The following is a 27,970-nucleotide window of genomic DNA, read 5'->3' on the forward strand; positions in this document are numbered from 1 at the left end:
GAGCTGATCTTTTGTAACCATCATGGCAGTATTATTAATAATACAGAGCTAAACCATCATGCAGCATTATTATAATATGGAGATTAACCATCATGGCAGTATTATTATAATACAGTGCTAAACCATCATGGCAGTATTATTATAATATGGAGCTAAACTATTATGGCAGTATTATTATAATACAGAGCTAAACCATCATGGCAGTATTATTATAATACAGAGCTAAACCATCATGGCAGTATTATTATAATACAGAGCTAAACTATCATGGCAGTATTATTATAATACAGAGCTAACCATCATGGCAGTATTATTAATACAGAGCTAAACCATCATGGCAGTATTATTATAATACAGAGCTAAACCATCATGGCAGTATTATTATAATACGGAGATTAACCATCATGGCAGTATTATATAATACAGAGCTAAACCATCATGGCAGTATTATTATAATACGGAGATTAACCATCATGGCAGTATTATTATAATACGGAGCTAAACCATCAGGCAGTATTATTATAATACGGAGCTTAACCATCATGGCAGTATTATTATAACACAGAGCTAAACCATCATGGCAGTATTATATAATATGGAAGATAAACATCATGACAGTATTATTATAATATGGAGCTAAACTATCATGGCAGTATTATTATAATACGGAGATTAACCATAATGGCAGTTTTATTATAATACGGAGTGTAACCATCAGGGCAGTATTATTATAATACGGAGATTAACCATAATGGCAGTTTTATTATAATATGGAGATTAACCATCATGGCAGCATTATTATAATATGGAGATTAACCATTATGGCAGCATTATTATAATATGGAGATTAACCATCAGGGCAGTATTATTATAATACGGAGCTAAACCATCATGGCAGTATTATTATAATACGGAGTGTAACCATGGCAATATTATTAGAATACTGATCGTAACCATGGCAGTATTATTATAATACGGATCGTAACCATTGCAGTATTATTATATAGTAATACCCATTTGTTTGCCTCTCTTACAACCAGGATATTTTCCTATGATCATTAATGCGTTCTCAACAGGCAGGTCATAAAGCCTTGTAAAGCCAGTGGAGTTCCTAAGCAGACAGACAGGCAGACAGAGCTGGGTGGTTGGGTTAGCTAGGCTGGCAGCAGTCATTGTTAAATCAGATGTGTGCCTTTATTTTTATTTGTTTAATTGAACCCTTATTGTACCAGGTAAGTTGACTGAGAACACATTCTCATTGACAGTAATGACCTGGGGAATAGTTACAGGGGAGAAGGGATGAATGAGCCAATTGGAAGCTGGGGGTAATTAGGTGACCATGATGGTATGAGGGCCAGATGGGGAATTTAGCCAGGACACCGGGGTAAACACCCCTACTCTTACGATAAGTGCCATGGGATCTTTAGTGACCACAGAGAGTCAGGACACCCGTTTAACGTCCCATCGGAAAGACAGCACCCTACACAGGGCAATGTCCCCAATCACTGCCCTGGGGCATTGGGATAATGTTTTTTTAGACTAGAGGAAAGAGTGCCTCCTACTGGCACTCCAACACCACTTCCAGCAGCATCTGGTCTACCATCCAGAGACCGACCAGGACCAACCCTGCTTAGCTTCAGAGGCTGCAGGGTGGGATGCAGGGTAGTATGCTGCAGGGTAGTATGCTGTACCAAAAAGCGTCATATTGTCTAAATAGTGCACTACTTTTGACTGGAGCCCTATGGCCTTCCTGCTGTTATAGGCCACATCCCAAATGGCACCCTATTTTCTACATAGTGCACCATAGGGCTCTGGTCAAAAGTAGTGCACTATGTATGAAATAGGGTGTCAGGGATGCAGCCTATAACAACAGGAAGGCAGTGCTCAGCAACTCAGTGAGTATGACTCATGGGCCTCCTGATGTTTCGAGCTTAATAGAGGAACACACAGAAGTCTGCCTTCTAACAAACTGTTCCTCAGATATACAGACATGATGCATGTTTATACCTGCTGCTAACATGCATCCTTTTTCCTGATCTTGTCCACATACTGATTGCGCCCACATTTTCAGACATGCGTTTTACACATGGTATTAAAATGTGTCTCTTATCCGTCCACTGGGTCCACATTGTGACCAGATTTAATGGTCCTACCCTGTATGCACATCTTTTGACAGATATTCTTTATTTATTTTAAGACACATATTGATGCCATAAGTCAATGGTGCCATCTGTCAATGATTTTAGACGGTGGGATAATGACGATTTCACTGTCCAGATCTGTCTAAACTTGTTGTAAGATATCTAGACACAATGCGTGCCTTACTACATCCGGAGGTGGTCAGGAAGATCTGATCACAATCAGATCACAATGCATATTTTAATCATCTACACCTGTCCAAAAATGTGGGCACATTCAGAATGTGGACAAGACATGGGCAAGGGTGCATGTTAGTACCAGGTATAAACGGGGCCAGAGAGACACCTACGTACACAAACACACAGAGATAGAAACAGGCACTTGATAAAAACAGTGCATGCACGCATGCACTGACACACACACACACACACACACACCCTGTGGATTCTTCGTGTCAGGTACAGGTGTGTGTGTGTGTGTGATTTACCTGTCCAGATGAAAGGCAGCGATCTCAGCATTGTGTCTCTCAAAGTCCGAGAAGTAGAAGAAGTCAGGGGGCGTCTCCTGCTCCCGGGTCTGCCTGCAGGGGAAAGGGCAGAGGTCAGTGGGTTATAACATCGTTCTATTAGCCCTTACAAGAAAACAAGCTCTGGGTAGACGTTGTCCTTAGGCACAGATCTAGGATCAGCTTCTCCTCCCTAAAGCCAAGTCTTAAGGCTTAGGAGGAAGATGACAACAACTGTTCTTACAGAAAAACCACTTGATTTCAAATGTGGAAAATCACATGATTTCACATGTGAAGTGTTCCAAAAATAGTTTTTTCTGAAAGGGCAATGATGTTCTTGGAATGTTTGATTTCTAGCTCACATGTTGTCTCGTGTAGTTTCATGTAGTTTTAGTTGACATTTTGCATCCCTGTTGTAAAAAAAAAAATTCAGATGAGATCATGTTTTCACATTTGTAGTTTCATGTTATCACAAGTTGCTTTTACATGTTGTCACATGTCATCATATTAACGTCACATGAGATCACATGTGAAATTCATGTGTTTTTTCTGTAAGGGTGACCTCAGATCAGTGTCAAGAGGCCAACTTCAGCCAACTACTATTCTGAACAAAGACACACTGCCTGCCACAATACCAAGACCCCTCTCTGGAGCTCTAACAGAGGTGAAGCCACAATTGAACCTGTGTGGATCGTATTGTGGCTTCGTGTTTGGGACTGGAGAGACTCAAGGTTAGGAGACTTTTATTTCCCTCACCAACTTTAAACATCAACTATCTGAGCAGCTAACCGGTCGCTGCAGCTGTACATAGTCCATCTGTCAATAGCCCACCCAATCTACCTACCTCATCCCCATACTGTTTTTATTTTATTTACTTTTCTGCTCTTTTGCACACCAGTATCTCTACTTGCACATCATCATCTGCTCATTTATACTCCAGTGTTAATCTGCTAAATTTTAATTATTCTCTCCTATGGCCTATTTATTGCCTACCTCCTCATGCCTTTTGCACACACTGTCACGCCCTGACCTTAGAGATCCTGTTTATGTCTCTATTTTGGTTTGGTCAGGGTGTGAGTTGGGGTGGGTATTCTATTCTATTTTTGTATTTTCTATGTTTTGGCCGGGTAGGTTCTCAGTCAGGGACAGCTGTCTATCGTTGTCTCTGATTGAGAACCATACTTAGGTAGCCCTTTTTTCCACCTGTCTTGTGGGAAGTTGACTTTTGTTTTTGGCACATAGCCTTTAGCTTCACGGTTTGTTTTGTAGTGTTTGTTGTTTTTTGTTTGGCGTCATCTTTTAATTCAATAAGAAAATGTACGCTACACGCTGCACCTTGGTCCTCTTCTGTTAACGGCCGTGACACACACTGTATATAGACTCTCTTTTTTCTACTGTGTCATTGACTTTGTTTATTGTGTTATTGGCTTGTTTATTGTTTACTCCATGTGTAACTCTGTGTTGTTGTCTGTGTCACACTGCTTTGCTTTATCTTGGCCAGTCGCAGTTGCAAATGAGAACTTGTTCTCAACTAGCCTACCTGGTTAAATAAAGGTGAAATAAATAAATAAAAGGAAATCCACTACTGTACTTTACCTATTTCTGGAGTCCAATGATCCTCCCTGGATTCCACACACATTCTGACTGAAAGCTCTGACTCTGTATAAAAGCAGCTTTGTAAGGCTTAACCTCTCACAGGGCCCAACAGACCGGACAACCGAGGTGCAAAGGAGTCAAAGGCATTGAAGGTGACGAAATACGAACAGACACTTTGGAACCAGTAGATTGTAACGAGCGGACTCAGAAGTGATGTTTTTCAGAACAGACATGATAGCAAGTTGAATTGCAGTTCATGAACTCAGGTACTCACGGAAAAATACCACAAGTCATACAACATCTCAGTGTAATCAGGATATTTGCTGACTAATAGAAGGAATGTAGCTGAGATGGGACTTTTCCGTCACTGTAAAATCAATGACATGCCTCATACATGCCTCGTTTGTTTACATAAGCTTCAGAAGAGCAAAACACAATACAGGAGAGGTCGTTTCAGGAGAAATGCGTCTGCAACCTCCTCCACATCCATACCTACTTGCAGCCGTATCTCCCACTGGGGAGAGGTAGTGAGCAGAGGAGAGGGGATTGGAAACAGATTCTTATCTTGGCAAGGCATGCACTCTGCTCTCTCTCTTCCTCGTCATCTTTCTCACCCTCCCTCTCTCTTTTTTTTACGACACTTCTCTTTGTTTCTATTATATTATTCTACCCCCCCTTCACCCCAACCCTCATCCTCTCTCTCTCTGACAGCCCTCAGTGTGTGATATGTTTAAGTAGTGAGACTATGCCCAGACATTAAATAACTCACCGGAGAAACTCACGCATTAATCTCTACTTTTTTCTTCTCTTTTCAGTTTCTCTCTCTTTCTCTTTCTCTCCCTCTACTCTCCCCTCTCTTTCCCTCTATCTCTCTCCCTCTATCTCTCCCCCTCTCTCTCCCCTCTCTCTCTCTCACTCTATCTCTCTCCTCTATCTCTCTCTCTATCCTCAAAGGCCATCAGCCTGCAGATTATATCTTCTCCTTCCAAGAAGACTCTACAGGGACTGTTAATTGAAAAGACTGGTTTTGCCTGATGAGAATAGAAAACAGTAGAAAGATGATGTTTAGGTCTACGTAGGGTTTTGGTTATGATCATAACTGATAGATTTACTACATTACAGAATATCAAATACATCTCAGAGATTAGTAGAAAATATTAAGCACACAGTAGTCTATAACCCTTAACACCGTTTTTTAGGCAACATTCAGTCCTATGATTCAAGGTCATTCAGGCTCCTGAATCCAATCAACTCACACATTAACTATAATATATTTTCCCTGTGAAAGAAAAAATATAGATTCATTGTACAACAGAACACACACCATGTTTTCACTGTGTGAACTTATGGTCCAGTGGCTTGGTAAGACCCTGTCTTGCTGTGTCCCCCCGACACTGTGTGTATGTGCCCATGCGTGTGTGTGTGTGTGTGTGTGTGTGTGTGTGTGTGTGTGTGTGTGTGTGTGTGTGTGTGTGTGTGTGTGTGTGTGTGTGTGTGTGTGTGTGTGTGTGTGTGTGTGTGTGTGTGTGTGTGTGTGCATGCATGATGTGTGTGTAAGTGTGTGTCCTCCCCTCTTATTGTCTACTCCGGGCCAGAGATGATCCGGTGTTGACACGGTTTTGTCAATGAGTGGCTCGCCCAGAGGCAGGAAGGCTGGGTAATTACTATAATACACATCTAATTCAAATGCCATAAAGCTATCCATCTGGAGCATGGTATTACACCTCGGCCTGAGGAGGAGAAAGAGAGAGGGGGAGGAGGGGATTGTCAAATCAAATCAAAGTTTTTTTTGGTCACTCTGCTGCTGAGTTTTCTGTCTTTACATATATACAGCTGGAGCTAAATACACACACACACACACACACACACACACACACACACACACACACACACACACACACACACACACACACACCCACACACACACAACACACACACACACACACACACACAACACACACCACACACACACACACACCCACACACACACACACCACAGCACAACACACGCGCACACGACACCCACCGCAACAATCACAACAACAGGCTGTTGTGTATGACCCTGAAGCAGGGGATAAACACATAGTTTACACTCCAGAGTTAGACAGCTTCTTGGCAGCATGGCGGCTTGGAGGGCCAAAGCAGCCAATAGATCTGCAGCCTGTCTGCAAACACTGGAGTGTGAGAATAGTAGCAGTACGCAACAGGAAAACCATAGGCATTACTGTACACTACATCTCATACCTGACCTCTCTCACTGACAGAACAACAAAGAACAGACAAGTGGCAGAGAAGTCACATTGTCCCAAAGTCATTTTGGCAACCATACGTGTGTACTTACTGTGGGCTCCAGTAAACCCTAGATGAGATGTGGCAGAACAATTGTGTAAAGGACTTAAAGAGTAAAAGGACAAGGGCATCACGCCTCCCTAGAGGAGCATGTAAAGGCTGACTCCACTATGTGTCATCTATCATCCAGACACACAAGATGAGGAGCTGACTGCATGACACATGGTGTCCTTCTGGGGCCTGTTTAGTAAGGCTACATGTCCACAATGCTGCAGACAGAACATGGCATGCGTAGAGCTGATACAAGTCCCTATTCTATATGTCAGAGAATCACATCTGTTCTACACAATACATTTCTATAACCTCTCTAGCTTTAGGGGGAGGTGTTGAGCTGTATACCCAGACAGACATTGCGCCCCCTGTGGACAGACACACAGCACTACAGTAGAGAGACCACAGGGACTTTGAGCCTACAGATGAGGAGGTGGCCACTGGAGCGCCAGGCCTGACCTCAGAGCTGTATACAGGAGAAAGGCAACACACATCTGAGGAGGGTCATTGGAAAGGTCCTCCCTGATGGTGACATATCTATCTACAAAAGCAGCGTATAGTTTTTATGAGAGGAATGACAAAAAATATAACGCAAACATAATCATGTTGTTGCATTGGAAACGAGGCGCCTCATTTCTAAGTGTATCTTCCCCCAAGCACATTTGAAAACAGAGTTGAAATGGGAGAGGTTATCTAGTGTACATGACCACTGTATGGTGTCCTGCTCCGCGGGCTGGTGTGTCTCATACTGATTTAATGATCAGACAGACAGTGGTGGCGTAGCGAGCAGTGTTTGTATGTACTGACTGGGTCAGAATGAGAGGAGCAGAGTAGTGAAGAGAAGAAGAGGAGGAGGAGGAGGAGGAGGCTGTGGCCTTGAGTGTGCTCCAGTCTGCCCTGTCTTGTTTATGTGAGGGAGAGGCAGTGTGTGGACAGGTACTCAGCTAGGCAGTAAAAATTCCACTGAGGAACTGTTACCCAGAGCACACACCCATGGCCTTTGTGTGGTCCAGTGTAAAATTATTGTGGTTCATGATGGTGCTGTGTGTGTGTGTGTGTGTGTGTGGTGTGTTGTGTGTGTTGTGTGTGTGTTGAGGTGTGTGTGTTTGGTGTTGTGCGTGCTCGTGGTGTGTGTGTGTGTGTGTGTTGGTGTGTGTGTGTGTGTGTGTGTGTGTGTGTGTGTGTGTGCTGTGTGGTGGTGTGTGTGTTGTGTGTGTGTGTGTGTTCTCTAAGAGCAGTAAAGACCCTCCAGCGCTCCTCAGTCCCCCCCTGATGCCTCAGATCCCACAGCTGAGAGGGAGAATGGTTAAAGGCTCTGGCTGTGGAGAGAGAAGAGGCTGAACAGAAGACTGTGACTTGGAGAAGGAAGAGAGCTGAACGTAAAGACTGGCGTGGAGAGGAAGAGGCTGACGGAGACTGGTGTGGAGAGAGGAAGAAGGCGTGAACGAAGAGGCTGGTTGAAGAGAGAGGAAGAGGCTGGCTGAGTGAGAGGGTTAGTGTGTTGGCGTGTGGAGGCTCATGGGGGTACTGTATGAGAGGGAGAGAGACTGAAAGGAAGAGCGTGGCGTGTGGCTTTGGAGACAGTGTTTTTCTCAAGGCCCAGCGGGATAAGTTTGTTTCACTCTCACACAGTACAGAGACTGGAGATGACAGGAGAGTCAGGAGAAGACTGACAGGGCAGCTCTCTGCATTACCTTTTGACCCAGCTCCCTTCTAAAACACCAGGCAGTGCCTTTGTGTGTCTACTCCCTAAGCTATTTAAACAACGGGTTAAACACTAATAACTACTAGTCTGGGGGCTATTGCAGATTCTTAGACCTTGCTTGGTGGGTAATAGATGGAAATATCCCTCCCTTTGAATTAAACCACCAAACTCCTTAGAATAAACATTCAGTCAGTTACATTGCATCCATTTCAAAAGGCCTGCGTTTATATAAAAAAGACCTACATGGAAATCCCTGTTTGAAACAGTTATTAGAGGGTAAATGTGTGTGGCAAGACACCATGAAATGTGTTTTTCCTCTGCAAGGCGAACACAGGAGAACTCAGAACTGCATGTCAGTGTTATTGTGTTATTGAGAGGCTTTCAAGATGACAGCAAGAGACAGCTAAGGACTGACATATCCTGCACCTGCAAAGCAATACAGGACGAGATCTGTAATCCTACACACACACACACACACACACACACACACACACACACACACACACACACACACACACACACACCACACACCACACACACACACACACACACACACACACAACACACACACACACACACACACCACACACACACACACACACACACACACACACACACACACACTGTAGATAAACTGACAGGCATATCCTAATATCCTTCACTACAATACTCCACCAGCAGGCCTCCTCAACCTCCCCTACCAGGCCCTGTTGTAATGACATCCTGTAAATACCAAGGCAGGCAGCTACATCAACAGGCCATAAAGAGGGATCAATCATCTATACATAATCTGGGACAGATTTACCGCTCACTAGCGCAGCTGCTGACAGCCTTCCTCAATCTCCATCTCTATCCTCAGCATTTCAGATCCCCAAATCACAGCCAGGGACTACAGTGAACTTGCATAGCAGCTCATCATGCCACCCACATCCCATCTCCCTAAAGAGGCAACAGTAGCTACAGATGTAGGGTCTTAATTTGATCACTATTTTATTGCTGAGAATTTTCCTGAAAAGCTGAAAATTCAAAATTGTTGTGTATTTTAGTTTTAAAATACTTCTCAAGTTTGTAATTTCCACTTTGAAATTTGAGACCTGATTTGTCCTCACGAAAAATGTATCAACTCCTACAAAAATGTCCYTTCATTATAATCCACATAAAAATTCACATTTCCTGGTGCTGCAGGATTATTTGGCTCAAATTAAGATCATACATCTGTACATGGAGATGCACTATAAGCAGCAACAGCACTAGAATACATGACGTCTCTTCTCTCCATATACAGACAGAGCTCAGGTCTATGCTGTCCTGTTCAGTGATGGCATCTATAACTGCATATTATTTATAGCTTTCAGTCCTGTGTATTTCAAACCTCAACATCAGCAAACCGTCCAGCATAAGACAGCACACTTCAGTGTCTTACTGAAGCCTGCAATATTTCTCAGAAATTCATAATCATTTCTCTCATTCTATTTCCAGTGCATCATCATCAAAGCCGCCAGGAAATTATAAAGGGCTTCCATTTAATTAAAATGTATTTGATTAATAAAAAACTGGGCTTGAGAACGCAACTAAGCATTATAAAAAGGCTAATAACATCCAACCCTGTGACGTAAAGAGGCAGAGTGTGGAGTGTCTCTCAGCCCAGAGATGAGGCTTCACCGTGGGGCTGGTAAAGAGAGATGGAGGGCTTTATGGTGCTAGTTCTAACAACACCTAAAGGATATTATATAACTAACCCCACAGGGATGCAGAATGAAGTGCTCATGAAAAACGAATTCATTATAAAAGGCGTGAAACATGAAGGTGTAGGTATTCATTTAGTTTTAAGGAATAAAGCGCATGAATAAACGATGTCGCAGAGTGAAGTGTGGAATCAACACTTTGTTGTACCACTGCCTTCAAATAAAAAGGAGTGCTGTATTCAATTGTAGGTTTCTATTTCATTTCATCATAAGGGAATAATAATAATACTCTTAGAGCCTGTTTTCAGGGAGATGAAAGTTTTCTAGTCTACAGCACCTGGGCTTCAACTCTATTCTGATGCAGAATTAACTACGTTCAATTCATTATTTATCCAGGTTATCCTCATTGACAGGGCATTTATTTTTCAAGAGATAAGACTGCTTTTAATTCTAAAAGGTGTGAAACATAAGTTTTAATTGAATTTCCGCCATAAGTAATAATACACTCAAAGTACTGATTTCATCTATACACAGAGTATACTAAACATTAGGAACACCTTCCTCATATTGAGTTGCACCCCCCCCCCCCTTTTGCCTCAATTTGTCAGGGCATGGACTCTACAAGGTGTCGAAAGCATTCCACGGGGATACTGGCTACGGTCAAATATTTGCCAGGTATTTTACAAATGTTCCATCCTGAGAATAAATCACTTTTCCTATGGTAACCCGGTATTTCCTGCCAAAACTGGAAGTGTCATTCAAAAGCATTGTAAAGCATATAAATATCTGGATTTGATTAAAGCTTTGATCAGCATGAACATTCAAACCAGATGCTACCTGAGCCTGATGAGCCATTCATTAAATTCATTTAATGACCCAAAGCCTAAAAAAGGCCAAATTATTGTGCTGTTATCCAAAACATAGGCTATATGACATAGGCTACTCCACATTACTCACGGCAGAAAAACATAAAAGCACATAGATGTTGCTAGTTATATGCTCTCTTGGGTAAATAAATTAAACTAGCTCCAGTAGGCTAATCTTTTTGAGTGTGAACTGTATGACTGTACTGTGGCGCAGTGGTCTAAGGCACTGCATCTCAGTGCTAGAGGCATCACTACAGACCCTGGTTTGATTCCAGGCTGTATCACAACCGGCCGTGATTGGGAGTGCCATAGGGCGGTGCACAATTGGCCCAGCATCGTCCGGGTTAGGGTTTGGCCGGGGTAGGCCGTCACTGTAAAGAAGAATGTGTCTTAACTGACTTGCCTCGTTAAATAAAGGTTATATAAAATGTATTATATGGACTGGAATTACGCACATCGTTCAAACCATGGTAAAGCAAAATAACATGTGATTCTGGTGCAGCACGTGGCCTACAAAGTTACAAGTATAGGCTAGCGAATTTAATTTCGAAATAATAGGGCCTATTTGTATAATCGGTAGGTTGACTCATATACCTTTCATAATATTTCCCCTAATGTTATTAGCCTACCGCCTCTTTCTCTGGCTGCTGTATTTAACATTCAGAAAAAAAGAGCTTGCATCCCTCTTCGAATAGTCTATTGATATAAGAAATGCTAAAAATAAATAATGTCCTGCAAGCTATTCTAGTCTAGCTTTTCCTGCATGGAACTCCAAGAGCTAAAGAGTGTTTTTTAAGGAGAGCCCAGCGGAGCAAATGTGACTGAGTCTCCATTGTATTGAACATGGAGCTTGACATCAGATTGCGAGCGAAGGTAGAATAGCAAATGAAGAATACCAAAGGTAGAATAGCACAGGTAAAATAGCGAAGGTAGAATAGCAAAGGTAAAATAGCAAAGGTAGAATAGCAAAGGTAAAATAGCAAAGGTAGAATAGCAAAGGTAGAATAGCAAAGGTAGAATAGCGAAGGTAGAATAGCGAAGGTAGAATAGCAAAGGTAGAATAGCAAAGGTAAAATAGCAAAGGTAGAATAGCAAAGGTAGAATAGCGAAGATAAAATAGCGAAGGTAGAATAGCGAAGGTAGAATAGCGAAGGCAGATTTGTGATGGTAGAATAGCGAAGACTGATTTGCAATGGTAGAATTGCGAAGGTAGTTAAGGTAGAATAGCAAAGGTAGATTTGCGATGGTAGAATTGCGAACGTAGAATAGTTCATGTAGAATAGTGAAGGTAGAATAGCTACTGGTGCTGTTCTAGTTAGACCTTCTATACTGTATTGATGAATTGAACCACACTTCCATAACACCTGCTTCAACCTATCACAATGCCAAAGGATAATTTTGTCTTGCTGAAGATCAGGTTGATTTTCAAATCAAATCAAATTGTATTGGTCATACACATATTTAGCAGATGTTATAGCGGGTGCAGCGAAATGCTTCTGTTCCTAGCTCCAAGATTGATGTCAACAATCACCAAGCATCCATGCATCTACTTAAATGTTCAGTTTGCTTCTGTGACAATAACATAATCACCCTTTTCACATAATTGGAATTGACTATTGTTATCCCAGTTACTGCAGGATAAGGACAACCCCCACTGCTATTGTTGTTAATAATTAGAATTGCCCTCTGAGGTTGGGATGGGGGGGGGTTCCTGACCATGCCTCTGTTGTTTATCTTGACTGTATTAGCTACAGTAATGTCACCCAAACCACATTTCGGAAGTTAAGTTGAATGGATGGTCTCTGGTCGTTTGTCCCATGAGCTCATTCAGAAGGTGATTCATTTTGAAGAGCATGCTGCCAAAACAAGCACTTGATGATCAGAATCCATCTTATTATCTTGAATGGTCCTTTTTTGAAATTCAAGTAGCCAATCTAAAACATAGGTTGTAGGCTATACGGCTCGTCAAAAAGAATTCACTCTCAAAGTTGCTGGTGCTCTTTTTTGCATAGACTGGCTCAATCCTCTTTTTGAAACTCTAGCATTCAGAAAGTGGTTCTAACACTGACAAAGGTTGTTAGAGTGATCTCTGTAAACTGTAAAGCTATTATCTGTGCTTTAATGGACACCACCAAGTGACCAGGCCTTCACTTTCCTCACTACCTCTCCCTCTCACCCTCTGTTCCTCCTCCCCTCCTGCCTGCCCTCTCTCCTCTCTCTGTCTCTCTCCCTCCTCAGTGAGACTAGCCCTCTGTCTCTCTCCCGCTCTCTGTCTCTCTCCCTTCTCTCTTCTCTCCCTCTCAGTAGACTAGCCCTCTGTCTCTCTCCGCTCTCTGTCTCTCTCTCTCCTCCTCTCTCTGCTCCTCTCAACTCCTCTCTCTGTCTCTCTCCTCCTCAGGAGACTAGCCCTCTCTCTGTCTCTCTCCCTCCTCAGGAGACTAGCCCTCTCTTTGATTCTCTCCCTCCTCAGGAGACTAGCCCTCTGTCTCTCTCCCTCTCTCTGTCTCTCTCCCTCCTCAGGAGACTAGCCCTCTGTCTCTCTCCCTCTCTCTGTCTCTCTCCCTCCTCAGGAGACTAGCCCTCTGTCTGATTGAGAGCTTTGAAGAGTGCTAGTTATACTGTCAACCCTACAGTACAATAACACAGGGGCCATGGCTCTACACTGGTTTAAACTTAAATCTACCTTCGAAATCTATTTTCTTTACTCCGACGAGTCTACTTTTGACATGGTGAACTAAACTCCACTCCGTGATGAAGAAAGTTCCTGATGAACTCCACCAACGGAGTGGAGCAGATACCAGGCTTTGTGGAATTTAGCTTCGACTACACTGATTAGCCCAAGGTCAATACTTAAAAAATGCTAATTATGAAATGCCAACCTTGTACCTATGTTTGTCCTCTGTAGTTGTGTGCCTTTTTGTTGTTGTTGCTGAAATCAATACCTTCTCAATAAAATGTTAATCAAATACTGTACAACCACCAACTATTTCCTTGTTGAGATTCAATTAGCACATGCGCATTTGCGCTGAGTTGCCATCTTAGAGCAACAGCATTTACTGAAATGTATGGATTCAAACAAACAAACAAAGGCACAGAAATAAGAGAACAAGCATAGGTACAAGGTAGACATTTCAGAATTTAAATTGTTTGAAGTATTGATCTTGGGCGAATCGATGTAGTCGGAGCTATAGTCCACAAAACCTGGTCTCTGCTCCACTCCGTTGGTGGAGTTCATCAGAAACTTCACCACAGAGTGGAGTTTAGTCTGCTACTTTTGGCATAATAAAATATAAATTATAATTTTATGTACTTACTTGTTGATGCATGAACAATAAACAAGTATAGGTGAAGAATCAGCTACTTATGCATACTTATTGCATCAAACTATATACAGCAAAGACTACTTTGTAGTAGCATGTTCTTCTGGCGTAGCTATGATAATAATCATAACTTAACCACATAAACCCATCGCCTACACAATCCAGAAGTTAAACGAATGTTTCCCTTTACAGCAATTACTGCTAATTATCAGGTCTGGTATTCTCTATTATCACTCTGAGCACGTAGCACACCTCTCTCTCTCTCTCTCTCTCTTACTCTCTCTCTCTTTTTCTCTCTCTCTCTTTTTCTCTCTCTCTCGCTCGCTCTCTCTTTCTCTCTCTCTCTCTCTCTCTCTCTCTCCTCTTTTCTCTCTTCTCTCTCTCTCTTGCTCTCTCTTTGTCTCTTTCTCTCTCTCTCTCTCCTCTCGCTCTCTCTCTCTCTCTCGCTCTCTCTCTCTCTCACTCCACTCACTCACTCTTTCTCTCTTTCACTCTCTCTCTCTCTCACGCTCACTCTCACTCACTCCTCTCCCCCGTTGTGTGCCCACAGCAGGCTTCATCTGCCCCAAAACCTTAACAGCACAGGAGGATTCTGGGTACTATACATGTCCAGGGTGGGCAGGATTGAGTGCTGTATCCGTTCATTATTCACGTTCCCCCCTGCCTCGGCATCGCTGGGCGGAAATCATTTCTAGGAAGGCAGCACTCACTACCTTCTAGACGGCATTAGCTACCGGGAAGGAAGAATGTTCCGAGTGTTCTGGAGATCCCAGGCGGATGGTCGTTGTGATGAGTGGGATTTGCAATGACTGGCACCCTTGATAAAGATGAGCAAAAAATACTGTATTGTATGCTCCAAAGGTTTTTTTATTATATTGTTTTATACTAATACAATTGCTCAGAAAAAGATATGGGTCAAAATTATTGGCACCCCTGTTTTCAATACGCTTTGCGAGTATACTTTTATTTTAATGGAATTGGAGAACACATTGGGAGGAATCTTAGATCGTTCCTCCATACAGAATCTTTCCAGATCCTTGACATCAAATCAAATCCAATGTTATTTGTCACATGCGCCAAAGAGTGAAATGCTAACTTACAAGCCCTTAACCAACAATCCTTTGTCTGCGCGTATGGACTGCCCTCTTCAATTCAAACCATTGCAAAATGTTGCTTTTGTTGTCAATTAATCATTTCTTTGTGGATTTTGATGGGTGCTTGGGGTGATTGTCTTGCTGGAAGATCCACTTGAGGCCAAGTTTCAGCCTCCTGGCAGAGCCAACCAGGTTTTTGAGTAAAATACTGTGGTACTGAGTAAAGTTCATGATGCCTTAACAAGGGCCGAAGGACCAGTGGGAGCAAAATAGCCCCATAACATCAAAGATCCACCACCATATTTTACAGTAGGTATGAGGTTATTTTCTGCTCATGCTTTCTCATTTTGACGCCAAACTCACTACTGGTGTGTGTGGCCAAAGAGATCTATTTTTGCTAATCTTTATCAACGGTGCCAATATTTTAGGACCTGACTGTAGGTTTGGAGGAGGGAGGGGAGAGGGAGACGGAATGAGAGGAATGTTTGTGAAAAAGCGAGAAGGATTAAGAGTGTGAGAGAGAGAACGAGAGAGAAAGAGAGTGAGAGAGAGAGGTGAGCGGGGCGAAAAAGATACAGGGATTTTTCAGCTTCCTCTCTCTCAACATGTCGCCCAGCCAATTATGTTTTAATTGTTTTGGGTAATGGATGGTTTTCCTGCACCAGGCTAATATGTGACACTCAGTGATAAGGTGTCCAATCAAAAACGCATCTTCTGACCGATGGTTAAAATAATATGTTCATTGTGTAGATACTCTAAGAAAACGAATGGTCAAAACCTCATGTCTCTTTCATAAACCGTTTGTACCCTTGTAGGATGGCCAATATTAGCGTGACTAAATCAATGGAGGCCAGAGAGGTAAGTGCTAGAAAAGTGGTCACAAACAGGAAAATAGCATTGCGTCAGCTAGGCTGGATACGTATGTAAGAATTAAGGCAAACCAACAGGCTCACCGTTGAACACGTCATCTTTGTTCTCGAATCTGGAGGACATAAAACAATATAGAGGTAAGATAGATATCAATTTTGAGACATGACATGTAGTATTTTTATATTTTAGTATATTAATGCGAAATTCCTGTTCTTTTTCGAAGATTTCTCTGAAAAACAAGCGGATCTCTGAAATGTCAACGGAGCAAGCTGTCATTTTCAAGCCTTTTACATTTGATTCAGATCATGACGTGTTAATTTAGCTTTTTGCGACTCGCGGAAACAACTTTGCTGATGACCACAACATGTCAAATCCTCAAAAGTCACTGCGACAAGCGGCACCGCTCTGTCTACAGAGCACAGTGCTTATTGTCAGATGTATTAGGTTACGAAATCTGACCTTTTGGTTATAATTTGAATGATATGTTAGAGAAAGACCCCACTGAACAATTCAGAACATTCAGAATCATATTTGTCTTCGTAAAATGTATTTTATAACATAAGGAAGTGAAATTTCATCACCAAAGCGTGTTTTCACCCACTCTGGGCAGAGTAGGTGGACACCCTACAGTGATGCTCTACATCACATGTCAAACTCATTCCACATTGGGCGAGTGTCTGTGAGTTTTCACTCCACCCTTGCACTTCATTGATGAATTAAGGTCACTTATTCTGTTCTACCTGATAATGAAATCCACCCACCTGGTGTCCCAGGTCTAAATCAATCTCTGATTAGAGGGGAACAATGAAAAAAAGCAGTGGAACTGGCTTCGAGATCCAGAATTTAATTTGAAGGCTTTACAGTGATGATATGACATAAACAACAGGTGCTTCTTACTGTAAGAGGCTAGATCATATTGTTTCAAGGGGGAATGGAAGAGAAAATAATTATAACGATGCAGCCTTGTAGTTCCTTCCCTTCTCAAGTGGTAGAAATTAGACACATCTAAGGGGATGGAAAGTGTATGAACAGTGACTCTCTGCTAGGCCAGCTAGGCTACACATACTATATACAGGGGCTTTTTAACACAAGCTTAGGATGAGTAACTGTCTGGAACCGATCTGTTCCATTCCTCTCAGCTGGGGTCTGATGGGTTTAGCCATGTCTGGAGAGCAGAGGAAGAATCTCCTGAGAGAGAAGAGGAGCGGCAGAGGATGAGAGGAGAGGAGAAGAAAGGAAAATGTAGGCATGAGAGCTAAGCTGCAGAGAGGAGCACAACTCTACTGAGTGGTGGGATGATTCTCTCAGGGCATTCTGAGGGCCAGGGAGGGGGTTGGTTAATGGGATAACTTGGGAGCTGCCAATAGAAGGACCATCATTTGTGCCATTTGAGTGGAGCCCTCAGTCATACAGCCATCCAGGCCTCCTTTGTGAATACACACGCACACACTTCAACTGGCTATTCCGGGCAGGCGGTTAATGATGACACAGTCATAACGTCAGAGTGCCAGGGGCAGTCCATTCCTTCAGATTACACAGCTCTGCTTGGCCTGGCTTAATGGACGGAGCCAGAGACAGACAGACACACTGTCTGTGTCGAGGGACAGGGGCAAAATGTATCTTTGTAGCAGCTGCGTGGGCCGGTCACACACACGCCAAGGCTGAGGTCAATTCATACCGTGACAAAATGGCATTTATTTTCTATTACTTCTCAGTAAACTGATGAGTAGAAGCTATTTTTAATTTGACATTTTCTAAAAATCACTTCCTGAATTGACTTTCAATTCGAATTGATCCCAGCCCTGATGCACGCACACGCGCATGCAGTGCATGTAGTACATTGACACGTAGTGCAAAATGCTGTTGGACAATACTAACTCACACATGCTGCCCTTGTCCTCCAGTCCATAAACCAGCTCAGTCAGAGAGTAAATTAACTTCCAGACAGACCCAGAGAGCTCAGGAGAATCATATTGCAGCTGTTTTGTCTGCTGTCCCAGGAGGCCGCAGCCACACACACACATGACATACAGTAACAACACAACACACACACCACACACACACACACACACACACACACACACACACACACACACACACACACACACACACACACACACACACACACAGAGACAAAGCTAAACTTCCGTTTCCAGTGAGCTTCCGCTGTAAACTGCAGTTTGATGAGTGTCTCCAGTGCTAGACTAGCCCCTGGGGATCCTGCCTGGCCAGGCTGGAGGAAGTACTGACCATCATCATCTAGCACAGTTTACACAGTTCAGAAGAACCTAGTAACCTACAGTGGTAGCACTGAATAAACAATGGTGCTACTTATTAATATCTTACTTCAGACCCTTGTGGATTTATAATATTGTGCTGTTATTATTTCTATTAATATGATCTATTATTGTCATTATTGATTTTTTTCTGACTGTTTTCCATGTTATTTGGTAAGTTCTCTTAAAAAGCAGCCTCATAGATATGCAATAAACATTCACTTAAAATTAACCCTACAAATAGCAGTGTTGGGTGATTTGGAAAGCCATAGTCAGTCAATAAATAATATAATAACACTCAAAGTAGCACTTTGAATGTGTTAGGGAAGGGTGGCAGTACTGAATTATGTTATCATTGGACTGCCCATATTTGCCTCTGGCCTACGCCAATTGGCGGCCAATGGTTTGCCTTAGGAAGCAAAGGTGCGTCATGAGTCAGGGAGATGGTCTGACGGGGGAGGTTTTAGTGGGTGGAATATTAGGACAATATGGACACTTAATCATCATGGTGCTTTTTAATGGTAAGTTTACAAACATTGGATGTGGGAAGTATAATTGAAACTTGGGTATCATTGTGGTAAGTGGGGAAATAAGTATAGCCATGTACAATTGTAATGGCTAAAAGAGAAAGAATATAATGTATATTGTTTACAGGAAACTCACTCTACAAATATAGATGAGGTTGGGTGGGAAAAGGACTGGGAGGGAGAAATATATTTTTGTCATGGGCAAAGAAACTGAAAATGGGTGATTATACTAATTAATAAAAACTTTGATCTGATTGTGCAAGCTGTGCAAACAGATCCTCAAGGAAGATGGATTCTTTTAAATATGCTATTGCACCAAAAACAGATTTGGCTAATTAATCTTCAGTATATGGGCCAAATAATGATGATCCACACTCCTTTGAAAATATATATAATAATCTATTGAGCTCACAAGCAACGCATTAATCTATTGTTATGGTGGGAGATTATGATACGTTTTTAAGTACCTCAATGGATCGTAAAGGAAATCACACTACAAACTATCCCCCGCAAGCACTTAAGGAGATCACGAATATCATGGATACATTAGAACTAGTGGATATATGGAGGTTGAAAAACCCTGACCTAGTGAGATATACATGGAGAAGGCTTAATCAAGCTAGCCGTCTTGATTACTTCCTGGTCTCATTCTTGCTGGTATCAAAAGTTGTAAAAATAATTAATAGGAGACCGAATGCGATCGGACCACCATCTAATTGGCCTCCATATAACTCTTACAGAATTTCCACGTGGACGGGGATATTGGAAATTTAATCAAAGCCTTTTGGATGACAATTTGTTCTTAACTAAGACAAAATAATTCATAATTTACTTCTTTCTGCATAACATATGTACAGCAGATCCCCTTATTATATGGGACACTTCTAAATGTACTTTTAGAGGCCATTCAATACAATACTCATCATTTAAACAAAATCAGTTTAGGTCAAAGAGATGAGACTAATAAAGGAAATAGAGGAAGTAACAGCGCAGGTAGATGGTCATGTAAACTTTACTATAGAGGCACAAAATCGGTTAGAGGGAAAACAAAAAGAATTGGAGGTACTTATTCAAGAATTATCAAGTGTAATGTATTACAAAAATAAAGATAATTGGATTGAAAATTGTTAAAAATGCACAACATTTTTCTTGAATCTTCAACATAAAAATGCTACCAAAAATAATTTACAGATATTCGTGAAGGAGTCATCCATGATTCACCAAATTATATTTTGAAAGAGGAAGACAAATATTTTTAGCATATATTTTATTTTCAGTCTCCTCCATTTCCACTAAATGGTGTTAACTGTAAGGATTTCTTTCCTAATTATAATAATAATGTAAAATTAACACATTTACAGAAAGACCTGTGTGAAGGCCAACTTAAAGAATATATTTTTGAGGCAATTAAATCTTTTCAGTCTGGAATGGGATACCAGTAGAGGTATATCAGACCTTTTTTGATGTACTCAAAGATCCATTATTAGCATGTTTTTATTACTCCTATAAAAATGGTAGACTTTCAGGTATTCAACAAGAAGGTCTGATTTCATAACTACTAAAACAGGACCGGTGGTATAAAGATCCAGTCCATTGTGAATCCTGGCGAAATACATAGCACAGGTTTTACCAGATATTGTTCATCCTGATCAGACAGGTTTTTTACATGGACGACATATTGGCGATAATATCCGAAAATGTTTTTAAACAATTCAGCATTATGAAACATCACAACAACAGGTTCAGGAATGATAAAAAAAATCACAACATTCACTTAAAATTAACCTTACAAATAGCAGTGTTGGGTGATTTGGAAAGCCATAGCCAGTCAATAAATAATCTAATAATACTCGTAGGAAAGGTTTTCATCTTTAGCTCTTTAGAAAGGTTCAACATGTATGTAAAACATCACAGCACATTTGAACAATATATGGCACATGGAAACCAAACGAGGGTGGTCTATGGTGATAGGTGGGATGGGCTGAGAGTGGCTGAGGGGTGGGATTAGAGAGTTTATGTTTGGTAATGTATTATTGTTATGTGATTGCTTTATATAAAAGTACCATATATCTAAAATGTGTATGCAAAGTGTGTATTTATATGTAGCAGAAAATCTGTAAAAAAAACTAAAAGATATGTGTCCTGCCGAAGAGGGGGGATGGGCAAATAAAAATAAATAAAAAATACCCTTGTCGAGAGGTTTCATTTCAGAATATAGTAGGAACCTATTCTCCACTGTTTTATAAGTAAAGGAATAATGTAACTATTTGGATGGCTGAAATGTGATCATCCAGACCTTCCTGGCTATGAGAGACTTTTAAAGCATGGTTAATGCAGGGAAATCCCAGGTGCAGACTGCAGAGAGCAGAGACTTCCCAGGTGAAACTTCCCAAGTTACAAGTGTGTAGCGTTGAGAAAGGCAAGACATGTTCTTAAGTTTCACATGAACTGGACTTGGCACCCTGAGTGGCATGCTGGAGCAGAGGTGATTCTCCTACAGCAGCTATACATACACACCTTAATATACTCATCTCTGTACTTACAGACTGCTATCTATTGCATTTCCCTCCACCTGCCGAATGACCATTCTCCTTTACGTGTAATATTAGACCCTGTTTTAATGGACTGTATGGATTTCCCAGCAGAAGCCCCTATGTAACCCCTTGCCTGACATCCCACTAGTCAGTTAGCCAGCCCCAGTACAGAATAGACGATAGCCAGGAGCAGAGTGGGACTCCAACACAGAGTCCTCTGTCTGTCTGATCCTATAGGAGCCCTGAGGTAAAAGAAGAGAAAAAAGGAGAGAGGTGAACGGAGAGAAAGAAAGGAGATCACAGATCCAGTTTCTGGAAGCCCCCCGAGTCAGTCCTGATAGCTGGCCTGACCCTATTCATTTATTACAGACACTCTACTCCAGCTACATATAGTGTGTGTGTGTGTGTGTGTGTGTGTGTGTGTGTGTGTGTGTGTGTGTGTGTGTGTGTGTGTGTGTGTGTGTGTGTGTGTGTGTGTGTGTGTGTGTGTGTGTGTGTGTGATTTCTTGCGAGCGTGTGTTTGTGCATGAGTGTGATTGTGGAGTGAGTGGGGTATGGATTAGGTCGATCGACTGATTGGGACTCAGTCATTCCTCTTGTTGTCTTTCACGTTAGCTATATCTGCATTAGACTTCTAACCCATTTGAACCATTGTGTGTCTGAGATACAGACTTATGGGTTGCCTATTTCCTCTGCGTCCGTAGATACGGACCACTAGTCTGTGTGATTAACGGAGGCGGAAGTAGAGCAGTGTTTGTGAAACAAGGGCGGATCCCGAAGGGGCCCGGGGCCGGGTCTTTTATACAAAAACGTCTGTAGAGTCTGAATGGTTTGAGCTACAAACTATTAAAGCTATCGATGAAAAGCTGAGACTCTCACGAACATGCACAGTTTGCTCTATGATTCTCACAAGCTACACAAGCATCGTTAGAAGGTAAGTGGTTCGTCTACTTAGAAAATCATTGGAAATCCCAGGACATAGTGTCTATAATACTGTAATAAACTCATAGTTGCTGTCACAAACTTCACACAGTTGTCACTGACTAGTTGGATATTCATTTCCCAGTGAGCAAACAATCTATGTACTTACAACATTCATATACTTTTATTTTGATCAGGTTTTTGCTTTGGCAGACTTTTTGTTGATGTTGACATTTGTCAATTAACCGGAAAATGGTCAAACACTTCAATGTGAGGCTAAATATAAGGTCTGGGCATGCAGATAAATGACAGTCAGATAAATAAAATGACAATTTTTGCTGCAATCTCAGGACTGATAGGGTTAATGCAGGCCCATATCCACTGCCCCTTGATGTTAGCCTAAAGCAGGGATGAATCATCCACTAAAACAGTCAGGAAACCTCTGAAATATCCCTATCTTCTTCCATATTTCGTAGATGTCCAATGATCCATCACAAAGAAACAAAGAAATGGAAAAAACTGTTCAATACAGAGCTAATATGTACAAATAAGCGTGGTTGTTCACCACTGTGCCAAGCCCCTAGGTCAGGAATGAGACAGAGACAGACAGACACTGAACAATACTATATCACAAGGGCCTTTACGGCCAACAATATAAAATACAGTGGCAAGAAAAAGTATGTGAACCCTTTGGAATTACCTGGACTTCTGCATAAATTGGTCATAACATTTGATCTGATCTTCATCTAAGTCACAACAATAGACAAACACAGCCTGCTTAAACTAATAACACACAAGCAATTATACGTTTTAATGTCTTTATTGAACACACCGTGTAAGTTCACAGTGCAGGGTGGAAAAAGTATGTGAGCCCTTGGTTTTAATAACTGGTTGATCCTACTTTGTTATAAATAACCTCAACCAAACGTTTTCTGTAGTTGGGGATCAGACCTGATCAGGAGGAATTTTGGACCATTCCTCATTACAAAACTGTTTCAGTTTAGCAATATTCTTGGGATGCCTGGTGTGAATCGCTCTCTTGAGGTCATGCCACAGCATCTCAATCGGGTTGAGGTCAGGACTCTGACTGGGCCACTCCAGAAGGCGTATTTTCTTCTGTTGAAGCCATTCTGTTGTTGATTTACTTCTGTGTTTTGGTTCGTTGTCCTGTTGCATCACCCAACTTCTGTTGAGCTTCAATTGGCGGACAGATAGCCTTACATTCTGCAAAATGTCTTGATAAACTTGGGAATACATTTTTCCGTCGATGATAGCAAGCTGTCCAGGCCCTGAGGCAGCAAAGCAGCTTCAAAGCATGATGCTCCCTTCACCATACTTTACAGTTGGGATGAGGTTTTGATGTTGGTGTGCTGTGCCTTTTTTTCTCCACACATAGTGTTGTGTGCTCCTTCCAAACAACTCAACTTTAGTTTCATCTATCCACAGAATATTTTGCCAGAAGCGCTGTGGACCATCCAGGTGCTCTTTTGCGAACTTCAGACGTGCAGCAATGTTTTGTTAGGACAGCAGTGGCTTCTTCCGTGGTGTCCTCCCATGAACACATTCTTGTTTAGTGTTTTACGTAGAGTAGACTCGTCAACAGAGATGTTAGCATGTTCCAGAGATTTCTGTAAGTCTTTAGCTGACAATCTAAGATTCTTCTTAACCCCATTGAGCATTCTGCGCTGTGCTCTTGCAGTCATCTTTGCAGGACGGCCACTCCTAGGGAGAGTAGCGACAGAGCTGAATTTTCTCCATTTATAGACAATTTGTCTTACCGTGGACTGATGAACATCAAGGCTTTTAGAGATACTTTTGTAACCCTTTCCAGCTTTATGCAATCCAATAATTCTTAATCTTAGGTCTTCTGAGATCTCTTTTGTTAGAGGCATGGTTCACATCAGGCAATGCTTCTTGGGAATAGCAAACTCAAATTTTGCGAGTGTTTTTTATACGGCAGCTCTAACCAACATCTAACATCTCCAATTACGTCTCAATGATTGTACTCCAGGTTAGCTGACTCCTGACCCCAATTAGCTTTTGGAGAAGTCATTAGCTTAGGGGTTCACATACTTTTTCTAACCTACACTGTGAATGTTTAAATGATTTATTCAATATAGACCAGAAAAATACATTAATTTGTGTGTTATTAGTTTAAGCACACTGTTTGTCTGTTGTTGTGACTTAGATGAAGATCAGATCTAATTTTATGACTAATTTATGCAGAAATCCAGATAATTCCAAAGGGTTCACATATTTTTTCTTGCCACTGTAAGTGGAGTGAAATTAGGTCCTGTTAAAGGTAACCACTGACTGACACATCATCTGTTACTGTCTGATGCTCCGTAAAACTGCATTCAAGTGTCCCACTTATAACTGCACCCAATGACACAACTAGCTTCAGTACAACTCACAATCCCTATCCCATAATCAGGAGGTTGAATTGGGCCTTTTATGTGTGATGAGTCACATTTGAGGTTAATCTTTTTGTCGACGTCGGAGCACTATCTAATTTGAGATGCCACACAAGGCAAGGTTTAACCAACCCTGCTGAAATGACATTAAACCCTGCCCTGAAACATCATTTATAAATAGAAAGGTTTGTCTCAGTAGTGAAACGTAGTCTGGTTCGAGGTGCGTCCAAAATGGCACCCTATTTAGACCGGGCTCTGGTCAAAAGAACTGATCAAAAATATAAACACAGCATGCAACAATTTCAAATATTTCAGAGTTACAGTTCAAATAAAGAAAATCTGTCATTGAAATTAATTCATTAGGCCCTAATCAATGGATTTCACATGGCTGGGAATACAGATATGCATCTGTTGGTCACAGATACAGTACTTAAAAAAAAAAAGAGGTTGAGGCGTAGATTAGTATCTGGTGTCTCATGCAGCGCGACATATCTCCTTCGCATAGAGTTGATCAGGCTGTTGATTGTGGCCTGTGGAATGTTATTATACTCCTCTTCAATGACTGTGCGAAGTTGCTGGATATTGGCAGGAAATGGAACACGCTTTTATACATGTTGATCCAGAGCATCCCAAACATGCTCAATGGTTGACCTGTCTGGTGGGTATGCAGGCTATGGAAGAACTGGAACATTTTCAGCTACCAGGAATTGTGTACAGATCCTTGCGACATGGGGCCGTTCATTATCATGCTGAAACATGAGGTGATGGCGGCGGATGAATGGCACGACAACGGGCCTCAGGATCTTGTCATGGTATCTCTGTGCATTCAAATTGCCATCGAAGAAATGCAATTGTGTCCATTGTCAATAGCTTATGCCTGCCCATACCATAACCCCACCACCACCATGGGGCACTCTGTTCACAACATTAACATCAGCAAACAGCTCGCCCACACGACGCCATACACAGTCTGTCATCTGCTCGGTACAGTTGAACCGGGATTCATCCATGAGGAGCACACTTCTCCAGTGTGTCAGTGGCCATTGAAGGTGACCATATGCCCACAGAAGTCAGTTACGACGCCGAACTGCAGTCAGGTTAAGAATCTGGTGAGGATGACAAGCACGCAGATGACAGTTCTTCGTTTGCACAAACCCACAGTTTCATCAGCTGTCCGGGTAGCTGGTCTCAATCCCGCAGGTGAAAAAAGCCGGATGTGTAGGTCCCCGGCTGGCGTGGTTACACGTGTTCTGTGGTTGCGAGGCTGGTTGGACATACTGCCATGTTTTTTAAACTATGTTGGAGGTGGCTTATGGCACAGAAATTAACATTAATTCTCTGGCAACAGCTCTGGTGGACATTCCTGCAATCAGCATGCCAATTGCACGCTCCCTCAAAACTTGAGACATCTGTGGCATTGTGTTGTGTGACAAAACTGCACATTTTAGAGTGGCCTTTCATTGTTCCCAGCACAAGGTGCACCCGTGTAATGATCATGCTGTTTAATTAGCTTCTTGATATGCCACACCTGTCAGATGGATGGATTATCTTGGCAAAGGAGAAATGCTCACTAACAGGGATGCAAACCAATGTGTGCACACAATTTGAGAGAAACACACTTTTTTTGAGTATGGGATCTTTGATTTCAGCTTATGAAACATGGGACCAACACTTTACATGTTGCGTTTATATTTTTGTTCAGTATACACTACCGTTCAAAAGTTTGGGGTCACTTAGAAATGTCCTTGTTTTTTAAAGAAAAGCAACGTTTTTCTCCATTAAAATAACATCAAATTGATCTGAAATACAGTGTAGACATTGTTAATGTTGTAAAGGAGTTTTGTAGCTGGAAACGGCAGATTTTTTATGGAATATCTACATAGGCGTACAGAGGCCCATTATCAGCAACCATCACTCCTGTGTTCCAATAGCACATTGTGTTAGCTAATCCAAATGTATCATTTTAAAAGGCTAATTGATCATAAGAAAACCCTTTTGCCATTATGTTAGCACAGCTGAAAACTGTTGTCCTCAATTAAAAAACAAAAAATGTGTCCTTCTTTAGACTAGTTGAGTATCTGGAGCATCAGCATTTGTGGGTTCGATTACAGGCTCAAAATGGCCAGAAACAAAGTACTTTCTTCTGAAACTCGTCAGTCTATTCTTGTTCTGAGAAATGAAGGCAATTCCATGCAAGAAATTGCCAAGAAACTAAAGATCTCGTTCAACGCTGTGTCCCGGAGCCACTCCTGCATTGTCTTGGTCTCTGGAGAGACCTGAAAATAGCTGTGCGGCAACACTCCCCTTCCAACCTGACAGAGCTTGAGAGGATCTGCAGTGAAGAATGAGAGAAACTCCCCAAATACAGGTCTGCCAAGCTTGTAGCGTCGTACCCAAAAAGACTTCAGGCTGTAATCACTGCCAAAGCTGCTTCAATAAAGTACTGAGTAAAGGGACTGAATATCTTTGAAAAATGTGACATTTCAGATTTAAAAAAAACTGTATTTGGTTTGTCATGATGGGGTATTATGTGTAGATTGATGAGGGGGGAAAAAATATTTAATTAATTTAAAAATAAGTAACAAAACAACGTGGGAAACTCAAGGGGTCTGAATACTTTCCGAATGCACTGTAAATCATTTAAAAGTCCTTATATTAAGCAAAGCAGTCGGAACCAGTTTCTTGTTTTTAAAATGTATGGTAGCCAGGGGCACACACCAACACTCAGACATAATTTACAATCGAAGCATTTGTAATTACTGAGTCTGCCAGATCCGAGGCAGTAGGGATGACCACGTGTTCTCTTGATAAGTGTGTGAATTTGACCATTTTCCTGTCCTGCTAAGCATTCAAAATGTAACAAGTACTTTTTGTTGTCAGGGAAAATTGTTGTCTCACCAAACAGGGGAGGTTAGCATTTCAAGGAGTATAATCTTTGACCCTCTGTAACTTTCATGTTCATCATTATTCAGGATTACCCTTAATCATGGTAGCATCCACATTAATGTAGAAGTGTTTAGAAACATATTATATTCTTAATTACAATTAAAGTGACTCCAAAATGACACAATACATTATTTACCATTAATTTCTATTTCTATCTGAAACACAACCAAAACTAACTGCAAATGCATCCAACAAGTAGATGCAGTCACAAGCATGATGTAGTCATGGGACC

The 27,970-nt window shown here is 41.6% G+C and overlaps 1 protein-coding gene and 1 long non-coding RNA gene across 2 annotated transcripts in view; both read right to left on the reverse strand.

Moving 5' to 3' along the window:
* LOC111967937 (extracellular serine/threonine protein kinase FAM20C) overlaps positions 1–27,970 on the reverse strand; it is a 73,333-nt gene that overhangs the window by 9,246 nt on the left and 36,117 nt on the right. Inside the window, exon 4 of the mRNA XM_070444940.1 lies at positions 2,627–2,719. Coding sequence (XP_070301041.1) covers positions 2,627–2,719 — 93 coding nt within the window. The remainder of the gene's footprint in view (positions 1–2,626; positions 2,720–27,970) is intronic.
* The window catches only part of LOC139028155 (uncharacterized), a 30,851-nt gene continuing 22,800 nt past the window's right edge, over positions 19,920–27,970 (reverse strand). The window contains exon 2 of the long non-coding RNA XR_011480345.1: positions 19,920–21,699. This is a non-coding gene — a long non-coding RNA (uncharacterized lncRNA). The remainder of the gene's footprint in view (positions 21,700–27,970) is intronic.

This window comes from Salvelinus sp. IW2-2015, linkage group LG8, assembly GCF_002910315.2.
Source record: "Salvelinus sp. IW2-2015 linkage group LG8, ASM291031v2, whole genome shotgun sequence".
Taxonomy (NCBI): domain Eukaryota; kingdom Metazoa; phylum Chordata; class Actinopteri; order Salmoniformes; family Salmonidae; genus Salvelinus; species Salvelinus sp. IW2-2015.